Source organism: Pristis pectinata, chromosome 18, assembly GCF_009764475.1.
Source record: "Pristis pectinata isolate sPriPec2 chromosome 18, sPriPec2.1.pri, whole genome shotgun sequence".
NCBI classification, from domain to species: domain Eukaryota; kingdom Metazoa; phylum Chordata; class Chondrichthyes; order Rhinopristiformes; family Pristidae; genus Pristis; species Pristis pectinata.
In genome coordinates this window covers 14,595,655-14,612,141 of record NC_067422.1, presented here as the reverse complement: position 1 = coordinate 14,612,141, position 16,487 = coordinate 14,595,655, and the positions used below count along the sequence as shown (strand labels likewise).

The 16,487-nt window shown below is 38.1% G+C and overlaps 1 protein-coding gene across 2 annotated transcripts in view; it reads left to right on the top strand.

Annotated features, from left to right (window-relative positions):
- Positions 1-223: 223 nt before the first annotated feature.
- LOC127579951 (transmembrane channel-like protein 7) overlaps positions 224-16,487 on the top strand; it is a 34,092-nt gene continuing 17,828 nt past the window's right edge. For both annotated transcript variants that reach the window (XM_052033035.1, XM_052033034.1), the window contains exons 1-7: positions 224-365; positions 3,702-3,954; positions 6,477-6,625; positions 9,250-9,411; positions 10,968-11,062; positions 14,092-14,231; positions 15,456-15,603. In XM_052033035.1, coding sequence (XP_051888995.1) covers positions 326-365; positions 3,702-3,954; positions 6,477-6,625; positions 9,250-9,411; positions 10,968-11,062; positions 14,092-14,231; positions 15,456-15,603 — 987 coding nt within the window. In that variant the 5' untranslated portion in view covers positions 224-325. The remainder of the gene's footprint in view (positions 366-3,701; positions 3,955-6,476; positions 6,626-9,249; positions 9,412-10,967; positions 11,063-14,091; positions 14,232-15,455; positions 15,604-16,487) is intronic.

Below are 16,487 nucleotides of genomic sequence, written 5' to 3'. Positions count from 1 at the left end.
AGCTTCTATTGAGCTTCATGAGGAAATGTAGGAGGCTGAACAAAGGATGGTAGTAGGGCAGAGAAATGACCGCAGTTCAATGATAACCTTTAAGATCTGAGGTTCCTCTGCAGATTGCTCTGCATGTTCTGTGCATTTCATGCAGCAGTTGTTCTCTATTTGGGGAAGTTGTGTGGTGTTTCTGTTTCCTGTCACATGAATGATTTGACCTCTGACTTACTATCAAGAATGTCTGTGTTTTGAGTGATGGCTGGGTTGTAATGTCGCTTCTCCAAAGAAAATTTTGTCCAATATTTGCAAACGCTCGTAGGAATTGTTGCAGAACATGGAGCAAGGAACTGTGGACATATTAGATACAGAATCAGGTGAGTTAGACATTTACTATATTGAACTGAAACCTAAAGTAACGTAATGCTAATATTTGGCATTGACAGGTAATTTTCAAAATGCATGATTTTCTCAAATACATATGACGCAATCATAAATTGAATCTCAATCGGCTTTAAATTTTTGAAAACTAATATCAGCATGATAATCACAAGTTTCACTTTTTTAGAACAGAATATTGAATTCCATTATTATGTTTTATCTCAATAAACTTCTCTCAAACCTAGTCACCAGCAGCTCACTGACTGCAACTATATCCTACACCTGACAGTCCAAAACGTGAGCAGGGAATTTGGCTGGCACTGTCTTCATTATTTTTCACAATTTTCTCTGCCTCCCTTCTGTGGTTACAGTGTACTTTTCCCACAGAGAAAATGGTGAGAAAGCTGGTTCTCACGTATCTTCGTTTATTCATTCAAGGGGTGTGGGTTTTACAGGCTGAGCCAGCATTTAATTGCCTTTCCCTAATTGCCCCTGAGAAAATGCTGGTGAACAGCCTTCTTGAACCGCTACAGTCCTCCACATGGGGGTACACCCACAATGCTGTCAGAGAGGGAGTTCCAGGATTTTGACCCAGCGATGGTGAAGGAATGGCGATTTATTTCTGAGTCAGGATGGGGTGTGGCTTGGAGGGCAACTTCTGGGTGGTGGTGTTTCCATGACTTTAAATTAAATTTTAAATTTAAATTAAATTTTATTTACAGGTCATGGGTTTGAAAGGTGCTGTCTGAGGAATGGCACACTTAGGTTTTTTTAAAAAACTTTATTACTTTGTTATTTTAAATACTTTACATAAACACTATGTCTAAAATTGCAAAAATGCTATTGCTTATTGGGAATGAAAAGAGGTTAAAGGTAAGTTGCATAACAGGCATAGTGGCTTAGTGGTCAGGACTATTAAACTAGTAGAATGATTCAAATCCCACCGTGGCAGCTACATAATTTAAATTTAAGAAGTTAAATCTGGAATGAAAGTATATCAACAGTAATGGTGACTGTGAAACTACCAGAGTGTTATAAAAGCTCATCAGCTTTACTAAACTCCTTCAGGGAAGCAAATCTACCATCCTTACAGGTCTTAAACCAGCCTCTCAATGATATCATTGATGCTTAAGTGTCCTTCTAGCAAACCATTCATTTCAGGGCAAATAGGGATGGGCAATAAATGCTGGTTCCACAAATGATGCCCCCACGCTGTGTTACGTGAATAATTTGGTCTCGAAGACAAGACTGCCTAGAATGTAAATGTGTGGGCTAATGGGGGCGGAGGGGGTGTAACACTGCTGATGAAGTGAAGATTTTATCACATACACATGCAATCCCTGAGTTACAGTGTGTTTGCGTTCCTAGAAAATGGCCTATATCACAATTTTCCTCATCTACACAGACTTCCACGGAACTGCGTCATCTGCACATGCATCAGGAAATTCAAGCTGAAAAAAAATTGTGTTTCTCTAAAGTTTAGTAAGAGTGAATTTTTATTCTGTGTCCCAGATCTATTGGCAGTGATTTGTGGATTCTGTAAGGGCAGGTTTCTGTTACCCGAACTGGCACAACGCTGGGCTCACCTGCGTCTCGAACAAATAAAAAGAAGTCTTATCCTTTTTAGTCAAAAGATAAGAAAGCTGAGTTTTCCTCCTTAGGGTGGGATATTTGGAAGGCGGTGTGTGGGAAATTACAGGATTAAGCCTGTCTCCAATCACTCTGCTGTAGAAATTATAGGTGGTCTTGATTTGATGCTGACTTGGAATGGAAAAGACATTGGTTTGGATTTTTCTGTCAGCAACAGAGTGATAGAACTTACCACTGATCCCAAATAAAGTCACCTACAAGGATCTAAATCTCTGTTCATTGGATTTCGCTTTTCCTGACATGAATTTCATTCTGGCATCAGCTACATGAGATGTCTGACATCTGACAATTGCGATATTGAGGTGGCTAAACAGCCAATCAATTTGAAGAATCCTCACAGGGAGCAAATCAAGAACAAATAAGCTCTAATTTTAGGTTAACTTTTTAAAGAGAATAAAATTAAAATTTGAGACAAATCCTTGATATTAAAGAAAAAATTGAATCATCCAAAACAAAGCTTACCAATAATTAGTTAAAAAAACATTGTATTTTGAAATAGTTATTCTAAGGGATTTAAAACTCATATGTAGTGTTAATTTTTTAGGACAAATCATATGTTAACATTAATTGTGGGTTAGTATCTGAGTAAAAGCTCAGTAACAACTCATTTAACTTGGTGTCTTCAAGGATTTTTAAGAAGGAATAGTGCGCAAAGGTAACAGTTCTTGACAAATTGGTGATTTCAAATGATTACCATCTGCAAGGATTCAACAGAATATCTTGTGGAGGAGAAGGCTTCCACTGACAGCAACTTCAGGATGGCAGAGTTTATGCATGCTGGTTTTATTGTATAATTATTTCTGAATATATCATTATATTCAGAAATTGTAGACCACAGATTATTAACAACTTCAGATCTTAACCACAACTCCCAAATTCTCTAGAGCACTTGGCGTGGGCAATGCAGGATGTCTGGGAACCAAAGTGTCAGGGGACTGGGTTAAAGACCAGGTTTGATGCTTAGATAAAAACAGAAAATGCTGAAAATACTCAGCAGGTCAGTCAGCAACTGTGGAGTGGGAAACAGAATTAATATTTCAAGTCCATGACCTTCGGAATTCTTCAGAAATGGTCAACAAACTGAAATCTTAACTTTTTTTCTTTCTCCACTGATGCTCCTTGATCTGCTGAGTGTTTTCATCATTTTCTGTTTTCATTTCAGATTTCCAGCTCTTGCAGAATTTTAGCTTTTTATTTGGGGTTGGTACTTACTTGAGCTACAACTAAACACCAAACATCTTTGTATTCACTGACCAGAATGTGTTCATTCTTGCGTTTAAATCTCTTGATGGTCTCGACTCTCCCTACCTCTCTACCTGCCTCCAGTATTCATGTATGCTTCCATTCAATCACATGATTTCCCACCCTTGTCTATGTCCTAAACTGGGGAACTCCCCTCTATACTACCCTCTCCTCTTAATGGCATGTTGTTGGACTTTGAATGATAATGATCCTGTAGTGTGTGTAAGGAACATTTTAAATGACCAATATAAATGCATATATACCAGTGAATGATCAGTAATGAAGCAGGCTCCATACGATGATTCATTTCCCATTAACCAGTGACCCCAATGTATATTGTCTGGTCTATACTAATAATGACTGAGCATTTTTTTGAAGTAACAAAGAATTAAGCAGATGGTTACTTGATAAGTGAATAGGTGAATGCTCTTTCCTAACAGATGGGAACTCTTCGTGGAATATTTCCCTTCAATCTTACTCTGAAACCAGCATTTTCCAGCAACTTCCAAGTCACAAGTCAGTGAAAAGAAGATCAAAATCTGTCATTTCCAAAGATAAACATCGGTCCTCTGTCAGAAACCCAACTGAGCTTTCAACTTCAGAGTACACATATAATGAGGTGGATCTATTTGTGGATGGCAAGCAATCTCTGAGAGAGCTTCCTATCAGTATGGCAGAGAAAAAGAGAGTGAGGTTAGTTCTACCCCATGGGACAGTAATTCTTGTATTTATATTTAATCTATTTGGTGATTCTTAGCCAGCTGTACTGACTTGTTTATGCAACTCAGTTTCATTTGGGTACCATTTCTCAGTTTTCATCACCTAAATAGATAAATTGATTTAAGGAATATGGTTGTCATTGGTAAGAGCAACAATTTTGTCCATTACTGACTGCCCCTGAGTTACCATCTTTAACCACTGTAGTCCTTGTGGTAAAGATGCTCTCATATTGCTGTTGGATAGAGGGTTCCTGGAATTAGAACCAGTGAGGAGGAAGGAATGATGATGCATTTCCAAATCATAATAGTATGTGACATGGGCTGAACATGCAGGCGGTGGCAGTCCCATGAGTTTGCTGCCTTTGTTGTTCTAGATGTAACAGATTTCACGTTTGGGATGTGCTGTTGGAGAAGCTTTGGTGAGTTACTGCAGTGCATTTTGTACACGTGCAATACATTTTGTCTGCCAAGCAGGCATCGTGTCTGGTGGCAATGGGAGTGAATGTTTAGGGTGATAGATGGGGCTCCAATCACATAAGCTGCTTTATTCTGGAATGAATTGAGCTTCTTGCGTGTTGTGGAGTTGTACTCATTCAAGCAAGTGGAGTGAATTCCATCATGCTCCTGGCATAGAGTCACAGAGCACAGCAGGGATACAGACCCTTCAGCCCAACCAGTCCATGCTGACCATGGTGCCCACCCAACTAGTCCCAATTTCCTGTATTCGACCCATATCCATCTAAGCCCCACCCCTCCATGCTTCTTAAATGATAGTATTGTACCTGCCTCAACCTCTTCCTCTGGCAGCTCATTCCATATACTCATCACCCTCTGCGTGAAAAAGTTGTCCCTCGGGTCCCTTTTAAATCTTTGCCCTCTCACCCTAAACTGTCCCTTAGTTTTGGACTTGCCTACACAGGGAAAACTGTTACTTACTATCCACCTTATCTAAGCCTCTCATAATTTTAAACACTTCTACAAGGTCGCCTCTCATTCTCCTACGTTCCAAGGAATAAAGACCTATCCTAGCCAACCTCCCTATAACTCAGGCCCTCTAGTCCTGGCAACATCCTTGTAAATCTTTTCTGCACTCCTTCCAGCTTATCCACATCTTTCCTATTACAAAGTGACCAAAACTATACACAGTACTCCAAGTACGGCCTCACCAACGACTTATACAACTGCAACATAACGTCCTAACTCCTGGGCTCAAATGCCCTGACTTGCCTTGTAGATGCTGAAGAGACTTTGTGGAGTCATGCGATTTGTCACTCACCACAGTATACCCAGTCTCTACCTTGTTCTTATAGTCATGGTATAATTGTGGCTGATCCAATTATGTTTCTGGTCAATGATGACTCTTCCTGGGTGTTGATGGTGGGGGTACTCGGACTTTAAAAAATTTTCAGGATTATTCAAAAGATTTTAGTGCACATGCTGCCATCAAATAATCCATTACCACTTGAATGCCTTTGCTCCCAAAATGTTCATCCACTCTAATTATCCATGATCTCTGTTCTTAGTAAATTCCCACTAAGGTCTTTCCTCAACAGTCTCCTGTCATTGTCGATTGGAGCTGGTGTGAGAGATGAAAGGATCTGTGTTCCAGAGAAATGAAGAGAGTGTGATTGGCAGGATGGGGGTATTATTCTATGGGGAGACAATTGGTGGGAGACTGGGGAGATGATTGGGTGGTTGAGATTGGGAGTTAGTCAGGAAGATGAATGGTGAAAGGTCAGTAGTTTTAAATTCCATTGTGGTTAAATGCAAATATGAAGTAATAACATTTCTAGGCCACTGTATTAACATTAAAATATGTTCCAACATGATATCTCTGGCAATGTAAGACTGGAATAGAGACAGTCCACTAATAGGCTTTAAGCTTTAACCATAAAAATTTTCAGTACTACAGATCTGCAAATGTATGGTTGAGATTATTAATGGAACTTGAAGGAAAACATATTATATCACTAGCTAAACATTTGAGGACTCCAGTGATTTTTGTACTGAGGTAAATAGCTTGCATCTTTGTGGGGAGGGAGTGTGTGTAATCCATTGCAACAGAAATTTGATGTGACTTATCGCTTTTGTTTACAAACTCATAATCATGGTATTAAGTTTTGCTCTGGTTCAGACATGCAGCTGATCAAATGAACAACTCTTTTTTCCTCCCTGACTGTTGCAGGATCACATCACTACTGTCGGTGCCTGTTTCAGAACATGTTTTAACCTTCATTTGGATGCACTTAAATCACAAAATAATGATTGCAAAAATGGTTTGAATCAACTTCTTTCAGGAACTTACAGCTCAAGTATGCCTTACCAATGCCTTCATTTTTGGGCTGTAAATAGTTTATAATAATCTCTGGTAATGTGTCTCTACAATAAATGTGGGCTTCAAATCAAAAATTTCCTATTTCGGTACTATTAAAGATGAATCAGTGTGCAATCAATCTCATTATTTGTTCAAAGAACTGACTTTTTACTTTTCCTCAGGGAAAAGAGAACGTGTGACTCAGAGTTTCTCAGCAAATGGGAAATATGGAAGCAAAGTCAGCAGAAATCACTGAGGAGGCTGCAAGAGGAAGTGACACATGCCATATCATGGTTAGAACTGTGGAAGAGGTCTCTGAATGAAATAGAAGGTGTGAGTGATTTCTTTAATGTGGGGTTGCATTCATAGCTCAGGCAAGAACAAAGTGTCAGAAATTGGAAATGGCCTTGTCAATGTATTTCACTGAGACGAAATTTAGAAAATTAATCATTACTACAACTCAGTCCAAATATCTGAACATATTTGTTAGAGGGGAGGATTGTTTCTAAAACTTGATTGTGCAATTAGTTTAAGGAAAAAAACGTAAATGCTGGAGAATAATGGATAACTTAAATGCTGTGAACCCATGATGTGGTTCAGATGAATTGTAAAGTGAATTCAGCTATCAAGGGACGTTTGCAATGGTTTATTGAGAATGTCAATTGATTGATGAAGAAAATTAAAGATACCAGGGAGCTATGGATAAAGATAAAGGAATAAATTAAGGAAAGGATTTCCATTTATTCATAAATATACCTAACACCTTTTGTGACCTTTGGATTTAATAACCAAGGAAATAACTTCCTAAGTGTACCAACTGTTGGGTCCAACACATGAAAAGGAACTGGAGTGATTTTAGAAATAGAAGAAATGCAGCTTCTTTACAACTGGTAAAACGCAAATAAAAAAATGACATCTGTTGTAAATCTAAATTAGAAATGGAGAATGCAGGAAATTCTTACCAGATCAGGCAGCATCTGTGGAGAGAGAATCAGAATTGAGGCTTCATTTCAATGACCTGAAATGTTCTTATGCATAATAACCAAGTTGAAACTTAACTATATTTCTCTCTACAGAGATGCTGCCTAACCTAATTATTTCCAGCTCTCTCTGTCTTCATTGCTGAGATACTGATTCCAGTGTAACTAACTGGGAAATGTCAGCACCTTTGCATGGGACAGTTGGCATATAATCACATAAATACCAACAAATGTAGGACCCCCAAGAGAATGTGAAAGTCCCAATCTTGTTGGCTGAACTCTGCCAGCAATTTTCAACTGCACCTGGAGTTCAACAGGGAAGCAGAAACTGGTTGAGGTTCCCCAACGTTTACACAAGCGAATCTGCTCTTGGTTCAGTGATGCACTGGAATCAGTTTCTCTATACTCGTATCTGTCACATTGTTACAGCGTTGAACATGTTTAAGCTTTTTTGTCTTTATATATTGCTTAGGTGTGATGAGCTGGCTCAATCTCAACAAGAGTTTGCATTACTTATTTGAGGATACCAACAGATATTCATCCTAGACTTGTGTGTTACCTGTCAATATCCCAGTACAAACTTCAAGACTAATGAAATTCAGACAGGACAGACCATCAAGAAAAAAATCCAACCTGTGGCTGGATTGACAGAGTTTACTGGCCATGCATTGTCTGTGAGCCATAGTTTGGACACTTAGCTCTATATCAAATACCTAACCATTTGGACTGTCTTCTTACTTTAATATTTGATTACTCAACTTATTGAAGAGGTATCTTAAATAGTGGGTAGGAGAATGATGATGGATGTTGTTTATATAGATTCCCAGGAGACACTTGATAAAATACTGAAGGAGTTGGCTTATGATAAAACTGTTGAAATTGTAGTCAACTTATTGACTGGTTTGAAAAAACATTGAAAATTGAGATAAGTGAGCAGGATGCTGGCAGTAAAACCTAAACGGATTTGTGAAAAGACTCCCAACAGTTCATTATATTGATAGATGACTTGATTAGAAAGTCACGAATACTGTGTGAAGACACAGACATTGACACTTTTCTGAATAGTGTAGACAGAAGTATTACATGACAAACCAATATCAAAAAATTAAACAGTAGGACAGGTGAATTTCTACATGAGTAACTATATTGTCTTTAGTCCTAGACAGGATAGAGGGAGTACTTTTTAAATCATGAAATGCTAAAAACAGTGGAGTTCCAAATGACTTGTGAGGATTGGATGTTACAGCTGTAGAGAGCCCTTGTGTGAACAGTTCTGCACACTTAGGAGAAAAAACTGGGCAGAGTGAATGCATCATCTATTTATCTAAAGGCTGCATGGATCCCAAGAGTTAAAGTACCAGGAGCAATTAAAGAAATTAGGATTGTATTCCCTGGAATTTAGCAAGTCAAAGGTGATTTAATTGAAGTTTTCAATTTGTTAAGGCGAACTAACGAGAAACTATTTCCGTAGATCGGCAGGTTGAGAACAAAGGAGCCAAGTCTTTAAGGGATGACGTTAGGAATCACAATCAAAGGGTGACAGTAGTTTGACACTCTCTTTGGAAAATGGAAATTAATGTTAAGTCAATTATTAATGTTTCATATGAGGTTTATAGATTCTTGTTTACTGAAGGTATTGAGAAAACAGTCATAGACAGATCAGCCACAATCTCAATAGATGATGGAGCAGGTCAGGGGATGAAATGGAATACTTCAGTTCCTATTTTGCTCTAAATTTCAATGATGAACATGGTTTAACTGAATGCTGAATATAATGACAGATTGCATTTTCCATCAGGATTTCTGCATTATAGGAATAAATGTAAAATATTACATATTGAAGCATTTTCTTGAATTAATAAATAATTCAGTTAGAAATGCCTCACTGAATGGACTACTTTAATATTCAAACACTGAGATCATTTTGAATGGCACCTTGTGTTCATTTATTGTTTGATGATGTGTTATGGATTAGGTCGCTATGGGACCGGCATCCAGTCATACTTCACTTTCCTTCGTTTCCTGGTTTTCCTGAATCTTTCTGCGTTCCTTTTGGTTGGTGTGTTTGTGCTCCTGCCTTCCATCTACATAACCAACATGAAACTCATTCAGACAGACACCGAGCGTCTGAAGAATAGTGAGTCAATTATATGTATCAAACTTCATGCCATCATTATGCACAATATACATGGTGCATATTTGTGTTCAATTGCAAAAACTGTTCAACTACGACAGATTAAACTGATTAATTTTCTTTGCCTATGCATTATTATCCACCTCTTTCACTCATTGAAGGAATGGATGCATAAATTGTTGTCAGAATTCAATGATTTGGGGGATTTATTCTTTGTTCAACAGTCATTTGTCAGCAGTATTTGAGACAATAGATGGCTCCAAATTTATTAAGTATATTTGAGAATTTTTTTAATAAATTTTCTTTTTCATTGTGCTTATTTGGCTCTTGTTTCTGACCAAGTTAATTCCTGGTGCAATAATTTATTTTGAAATATCTCTGTGGTTTCCATTTTGTTTCATTTTAATTCAAAAGGGAAATTTCAAGAGACATGGGCGTTTGCTATAGCTATTTCAATTGCCTTGTTTGGTGGGTAGAAGCTGAGATAACCATGAAGAAACCAATGGGTTAGTCAGAATTTTTTTTGATGCCTGAAACATTCTTTAGTTCACTCTCTAAATTTTACATAGGAAGTGGTAAGTACAGGTTCTCCCCAGGTTACAAATGCCCAAGTTAAGGACAATCCATGCATATAAACGAGCGTTTGGGAGACAAGCAGGATGGATGGGGATCGATGTGATGGCTGTTGCGGCACCTCGGGCATCTTCTGCTGGGTGAGAATGGGGCATTTCTGCATGCCTTGTCTCCCATTCAGGGGCTGGGTGGAGCTGAGCAGAATTGGGAACACTGAGTAGATTCACTCACTCACTGAGTCATTGAGGCCAGCTGGCGGCCGCCCTTCCTGCACCTGCACGCTCTCCCATCACAGCCATTTCTGTGATCCTCTCCCACACGCTGTTTCTGTTGATTTCTAATTTAGGAACTGTTCTCAGGAACAGAACCCTGTTGTAACCTGGGGACTGCCTGTACTGTATTTTAGAAGTTCTGTTCCACAAATCTTCCACTAAACTGCAAATATTAATCTCAAATTAAGTAACTCCTCATTTACTGCATCATTGCTAATTTTAATGGTGGTCCACGCAGTATATGATTTACAGTGCATGGTTGGAATACCAGTACTTCAGCCAAGAAGATAATTCTTCCCCATATTTAATCACAGGCATCCACAGAATACCTTGCCTATTATTTATATTTTAACAAGTTCTACAGTGGGATGACATTATCTGAATTGTCAAATTGCTTGACTTCATCATCATGGGATTAAAAAGCACAAAGGAATTCCTGATCAGTACCAAATCCAAGGGTGTAAAAGTGGCCCCTCATTTCCAGGGCTCTCACATTGTTTCTCTTCCAACAGCTTCTAGCCTAATTTGACTTGCATAATAATTTTAAACTGAAATGTAAATTAATTCAAATGGACATTGTTTGTAATGTTACATACCTCTGCAAGCCCTCTTCTTATATTAGCCCTCATTTAAATACACTGTAATCAAGTAAGATGATGAAGTCCACTCAGTAATACAAGATGCAAACACATAATTAACGATCTGTGTTTCTAGTTTCTCTTTCAGCACCTGATTGTTTCAAATATGATCTATATCCAAAGGGCTTGGTTTCTTTTTATGAAAAAATCCTGGATCTGTTCTCTGGGACAGTAAGTTATTTAAATTTAAAATGTGATTCAAATGAAATACTCTTGGGGTTAGAGGTGTTTACTTGGAGATAAGTAGCTGCCAATTTCTAAGTGGTCAATTCATAACCAGCCATGGTGGTATGTGAAGTCACAGCTTCCACACATCTTGTATGAGTGCAGCTAAGTCTGAACATGTGCAGAAGTTTGGCAGTATGCACATAAAAACACTGATGTTGAATACCATATAATCCCAAAACCCACAAAAATTTGTCTCAGAAATTCTGATTAAAACCTTGGGTTCTCATCTCTAATTTTTAATTTAGTTTTTAACTGAAGCTTGTAAGATATCTCTCCATATGATTTTGTAAACTGCAGTTTTGTGAAGTAAGTCAGCTAATCAGTGTGCGTACTATTTCCATTTAAAAACAAACTGTTCTGCATTGATGGTTGTGGAGCTAGAATGACTGAATAGAGGAAGGCCTGACTGATCTAGGAATAGAACTTAAGCGGCTGGAAATGTTAGGTAATAGTTTATATATTTTACTCTCTGAAATTTTTCATTTCCTGCTGGGCTCTGTGGAACAAGTGTGGGTTCTCCATCAGCCACTGTGGCTTAAAGTGCATCTTAACTAAAGCAGAACAATGCAAAGTTACTACGTAAGATCACAGAACAAAATCAAACTTGTATTGCAGAAAATGAATGAAATACCAAATTTTAAAAATGGGTCAAAAGTAATAAAGGTAAAATAAGCAAATACTATAGGTGTTAGAATTTTGAAATTAAATAAGAAAATTTTAAAACTGTTCGCCAGTATCTGGAGCGAAACAGAGGTAGTATTTCAGGTCAATAGGAAAAAGTTGGAGGCAAAAATACTTTACGATGGACAGAAAATGAGTGGAATGAGCAACAGAAGAGATCAAATGGCCAAAGTCATGATACATAAGGGTAAAGGGACTAGATGATAACAGGGCAGTAAAGAACCAAGAGTTAGGTCAACAGGAAGTGTGACAGAGAACAACAGAATCAAAGTTGACCTCAGTGTTGAGTTCAGAAGATTGTAATGTACCAAAATGAAAGATGAAGTAGTGACCTTACATTCAGCTTCATTGGAACGGTTTAGAAGAGAAGGACAGAGAAGTTAGAATGAGAGCAGGTTGGAGAATTGAAGTGATAGGTGACTTAAAATGTGGTGTCATACATGTAAACTGAATAGGAATGCTCCACAAAATGGTCACCTAATCTGTGTTTTCACCCCCCCCCCCCAGTCATTATGAGCAATTTGTCAATCTCAATGGTGTACATGTAAATTAGTGTTTAATCTGGGGAGAGTATTGGGGCCCTGGATGCTGGGAAGGGAGAGAATTAAAGGACAGAATTATGCTACCTACATTTGTACTGATGGGTGCTTGAGGAACGTGAAGAATTGTTCAGGGTGTTTAGGGAATAGATCAGGATAATATGAAGGGAATCCATAGCCTAGAAAGGTGAAAGGGGAAGGGAGGATATCTATTGCAGTGGCATCACACTGGAGGTGATGGTAATGGTCTGTGTGGGTTGGTAAATTTCCAAGTCTTCTCAGATAGAAGTTTATCAATATGAAATGTTAACTCTGCACAAATACTGCCTGACTTGTCGCATTCTCTGACTTTATTTATAATCAGCAGGTCCCCTCCTTCATGGCAGGATTTAACACGCGTGCGTCTATATTAGTCTGTGGCTGGTGTGGGCAGGGAGCCTGGTCATAGTGCTCTGCCAGTGCTGTTCCTGATAGCTGAATCACATCAATGCACATTCTCTTAAACAGGGAAAACTGTGCTGCTGTTAACTTTATCTTTTACTTTCTGAGGGCCATCAGTGTGTGCACAATAAAACGTTGTGAACAGTAAGAAATGCAGAGAGAGGTTAGTGCTATCTACTTGACCCAATGATGACAAGTGTTTACTTTTCCCCTGAGTGGATCTAAATAGTTAAAGATCACTTCTTTAAAATCTCATATGCAATTTGTCATCACTCATTTGGATCCTGTAAACAATGCAAATAAATATACAGTTTGCGATTTAACAAAGTTTTGCATTTTTAATTACATTCTACATGACTAAGCATTTGAATGACACTAGGAATGAGTTAATTTCAAGAAGATGCTATTTTTCAATTGATTTTTTATCAACATATTTCATGAACATTTTTAACTAGCAATTATACAAATGAAACACAACAAAAGATTGTTTTAATTAACAACATGGGTTTAATTAGCAACACGGGATGGTGTTTTTAACATTGTTGTGCAACCCCAACAAACTTCAGAAAACAGGTAATGTAAATTGGGAAAAGAGATAGAAGAAATGACCGAAGACTTGGTTATGCTTTCACAAAACTTTACATGGGAGAAAGAGGGGCAACATGATAGAGATTGATAAGAGAATGCAATACTTCCTGCTGAGAGTGGGTGAAGATATTCACCAACATTGGATAATAACAATGTGGGAAATAGAGTGGGTGTGAACTGGCATATTGTATAAAAGAAGCTGCTGTGGTATGAAAAGGTAAGGTCATGTTGGGATAAAAAAATTTGGGTGGGAGCACGGGGGCGGAGGATCTAATGGAGGTTTTTGTAGAGATGAGTGAGAGATGAATATGGCTCAGTCACAGTTAAGGTGAATAATTTTCTACGGTTGCCAGCAGGAATTATGCCCCCAAAATGGATAAAGAGTTCGGCAAAGATACAAGAGTAGTGAGGAAGGAGGTGGGAAATGCACGTTGATAAAGTGATCTTTGTAATTGATTGCTTCTAGGGTGAGCATTCAGGAAGGTGGATGGAAGTGCGAAGGTAAGATACAGTTTTGTAGGTGTATGAACTGTATAGCTGCTCTTCCCAGGGCTATGCTGAAGAAAATTCAAGCTTAGCTACAACTTGCAGTTTAGTTATCAACTGAAATATCAAGGTACAGTTTGAGAGTGGAAATCCACATCAGAAGTTAACTTTTAAAATTAGGATAAAAATCCTTAAATAGTTCCTTTTAAATACTGTTACTATTTTATTCTTTTTCAGGGATTCATGGAAGTTTCCTGGATGTTCTATGGGTATTATAAGTTTGGTGTGTACGAGGGCTTGAACTACAACCTTCCCTTGGCTTATCTGATGACCATGATCTTCTATTTCCTACTCTGTCTTTGCTGGATTGTAAAGAGGTTTGAATTTCCTTTACCCTTTGTATTGTTCCCATTTTAAATTTGTTACTGAATGTGAACAAGTTTAAGAAATGAGGTAAAAGTTGACATCAGGAAAATAAAGTTCAAACAGTGATATAGTGGGATAATGAGCTTTATGCCTTTGCTCATTCTTTACTTGTAATGACACAATCTACCTATCAAGGCACCATGGCAGGACAATTCTTCCTTCAGAATAACCTTTCCAAATAGGAACATTAGTGAGAAGGAACTAATAATGTTCAGTTCCATATTATGATTTCTTTGAAGGGAATGAACAAAGAACTCTGGAAGTCAAAGGAGTTTTCTAAAGAGGAAACAAGTAGTAGATTAGTAGATAATATATTTATCACACATGAAGTGGTGGTAATCTTTAGGATACAAATTTTCAAATAGATTAAAAGGACCTAAAACAAACATATTTTTGAAGGGGGCAACAAATTCAATCTTGGAACAGACCAATGTCACAATTCAATTTTGAAATATGTATAAAAGCTCTTCAGAGTTGTTCTAAAGTTTAAAATAATCAGGTTGGGTAGACCAGGATGCTTCTGGATAAATGGTCACATCATATTGTTGCAGTTCTGAACAGATTTGGTGGTGTTAACATTATATTATTTACATTGCTAGAAGCTGAACATCCACATAATGCTCCAGGGTGCCATCACTGCATCAGCGTTGATAATCCATTGATTCAATGGTGCAATGTGGTGCAACGGTAAATTACTGGACTAGTAATCCAGGGGCCTGTGCTGACAATCCAGGAACCTGAGTTCAAATCCCAAGACTGCAGCTGTGGAATTTATTATTATGTCCTGAGGCATAACTATTTAAAAGGAAGTGTACTCCTAATGAAATATAACATGGAATAAACAAGTTATTCAATGGTTTGTCATCTTCTAGGAATGATCCCCGGAGGCCAGTTAGTCCATTTTGCATAGTCTTGCACCTGGGATGCAATTTTATTGAACTCTCGAGAAATTGAAAGATGTGCTGTCTTATTCTGCAGGTCTTTTCCCGTTGAAACCTGTTTGTTGTTGCCTTTATAATAATTACATTTAAAGGTAATGAGGAAGAAGTATAGACATTGGGAAGCTCTAAAAGAAAATTGATGAACAAAATGCTGTGGCAGTCATGAGCTTAAGCACATGGTACGCTGTGAAAATAAGTGCTCTCTCAAAAAATGTAATGGGTTTGTCTTCGCAGGACAGTGAATGGATTTAAACAAGAAAGTATGCATGAAAGTAATTACAATACCAGACAAAGTGCCAAGATCTTCGCTCTCTGGGATTTTTGTATAAAGGAAACCTTTATGGCTGATCTTAAACACCACGGCATTGTGAATGAACTGAAGGTATTGGAACTCCATACCCAACTCCACATCTAACTATACTATTGTAGCCTTTCAAATGATCTCTCTCACATTGTTCATGAATTAATTTGGGATAAGCATATATTGCTCCAAATCTGTGCTCTTTATACTTGATTTCCAATGGTTTTGTACCAAATTAGAGTCATCAACTCATGAAGAGATACAGCATGAAAACAGGCCTTTTGGCCCACCGAGGCAATGCTGACCATCTACCACCCATTTACATTAATCCCATTTTTTATTGGAGTCATACACCACAGAAATGGGCCATTCGGCCCACAATACCCATGCTGACCTTTTTGCCCATCCACACTCATCCTATTTGCCCATATTAGGTCTGTATCCTTCAATGCCTTGCCTATTCAAATGCCTGTCTAAATGTCTCTCAAACATAGTGATTGTATCTGATTCCACCCCCTCCTTTGGCAGCGCTTTCTAGATGTCAATCACCCTCTGTGTAAAAAAAACTTTTCCCTCAGATCTCCTTTAAAACTCGTCCCTCACCTTAAAGCTATGTCCCCTTGCTTTTGATACCCCTACCATGGGAAAAAGATACTGACTATCTAGCCTAACTATGCCTCTTATAATTTTATTTACCTCTCTCAGGTCACCCCTCAGCCTCCTTTGCTCCAGGGCAAACAAGCCCAGCCAATCCAGTCTCTCCCCATAACTAAAGACGTCCAATCCAGGCAACTTCCTGGAGTATCTTCTCCTCAATCTCTCCAGCACAACCACATCTTTCCTGAAGTTATAATATTCACTTGAAAAATGTTATGTGACAGAACTTTATTCATTGGTTTGACCAGAATAAAATCAGCAATGTTATACACTACAATTTGTGAATTTTCTCTGCTTATAATTAACAA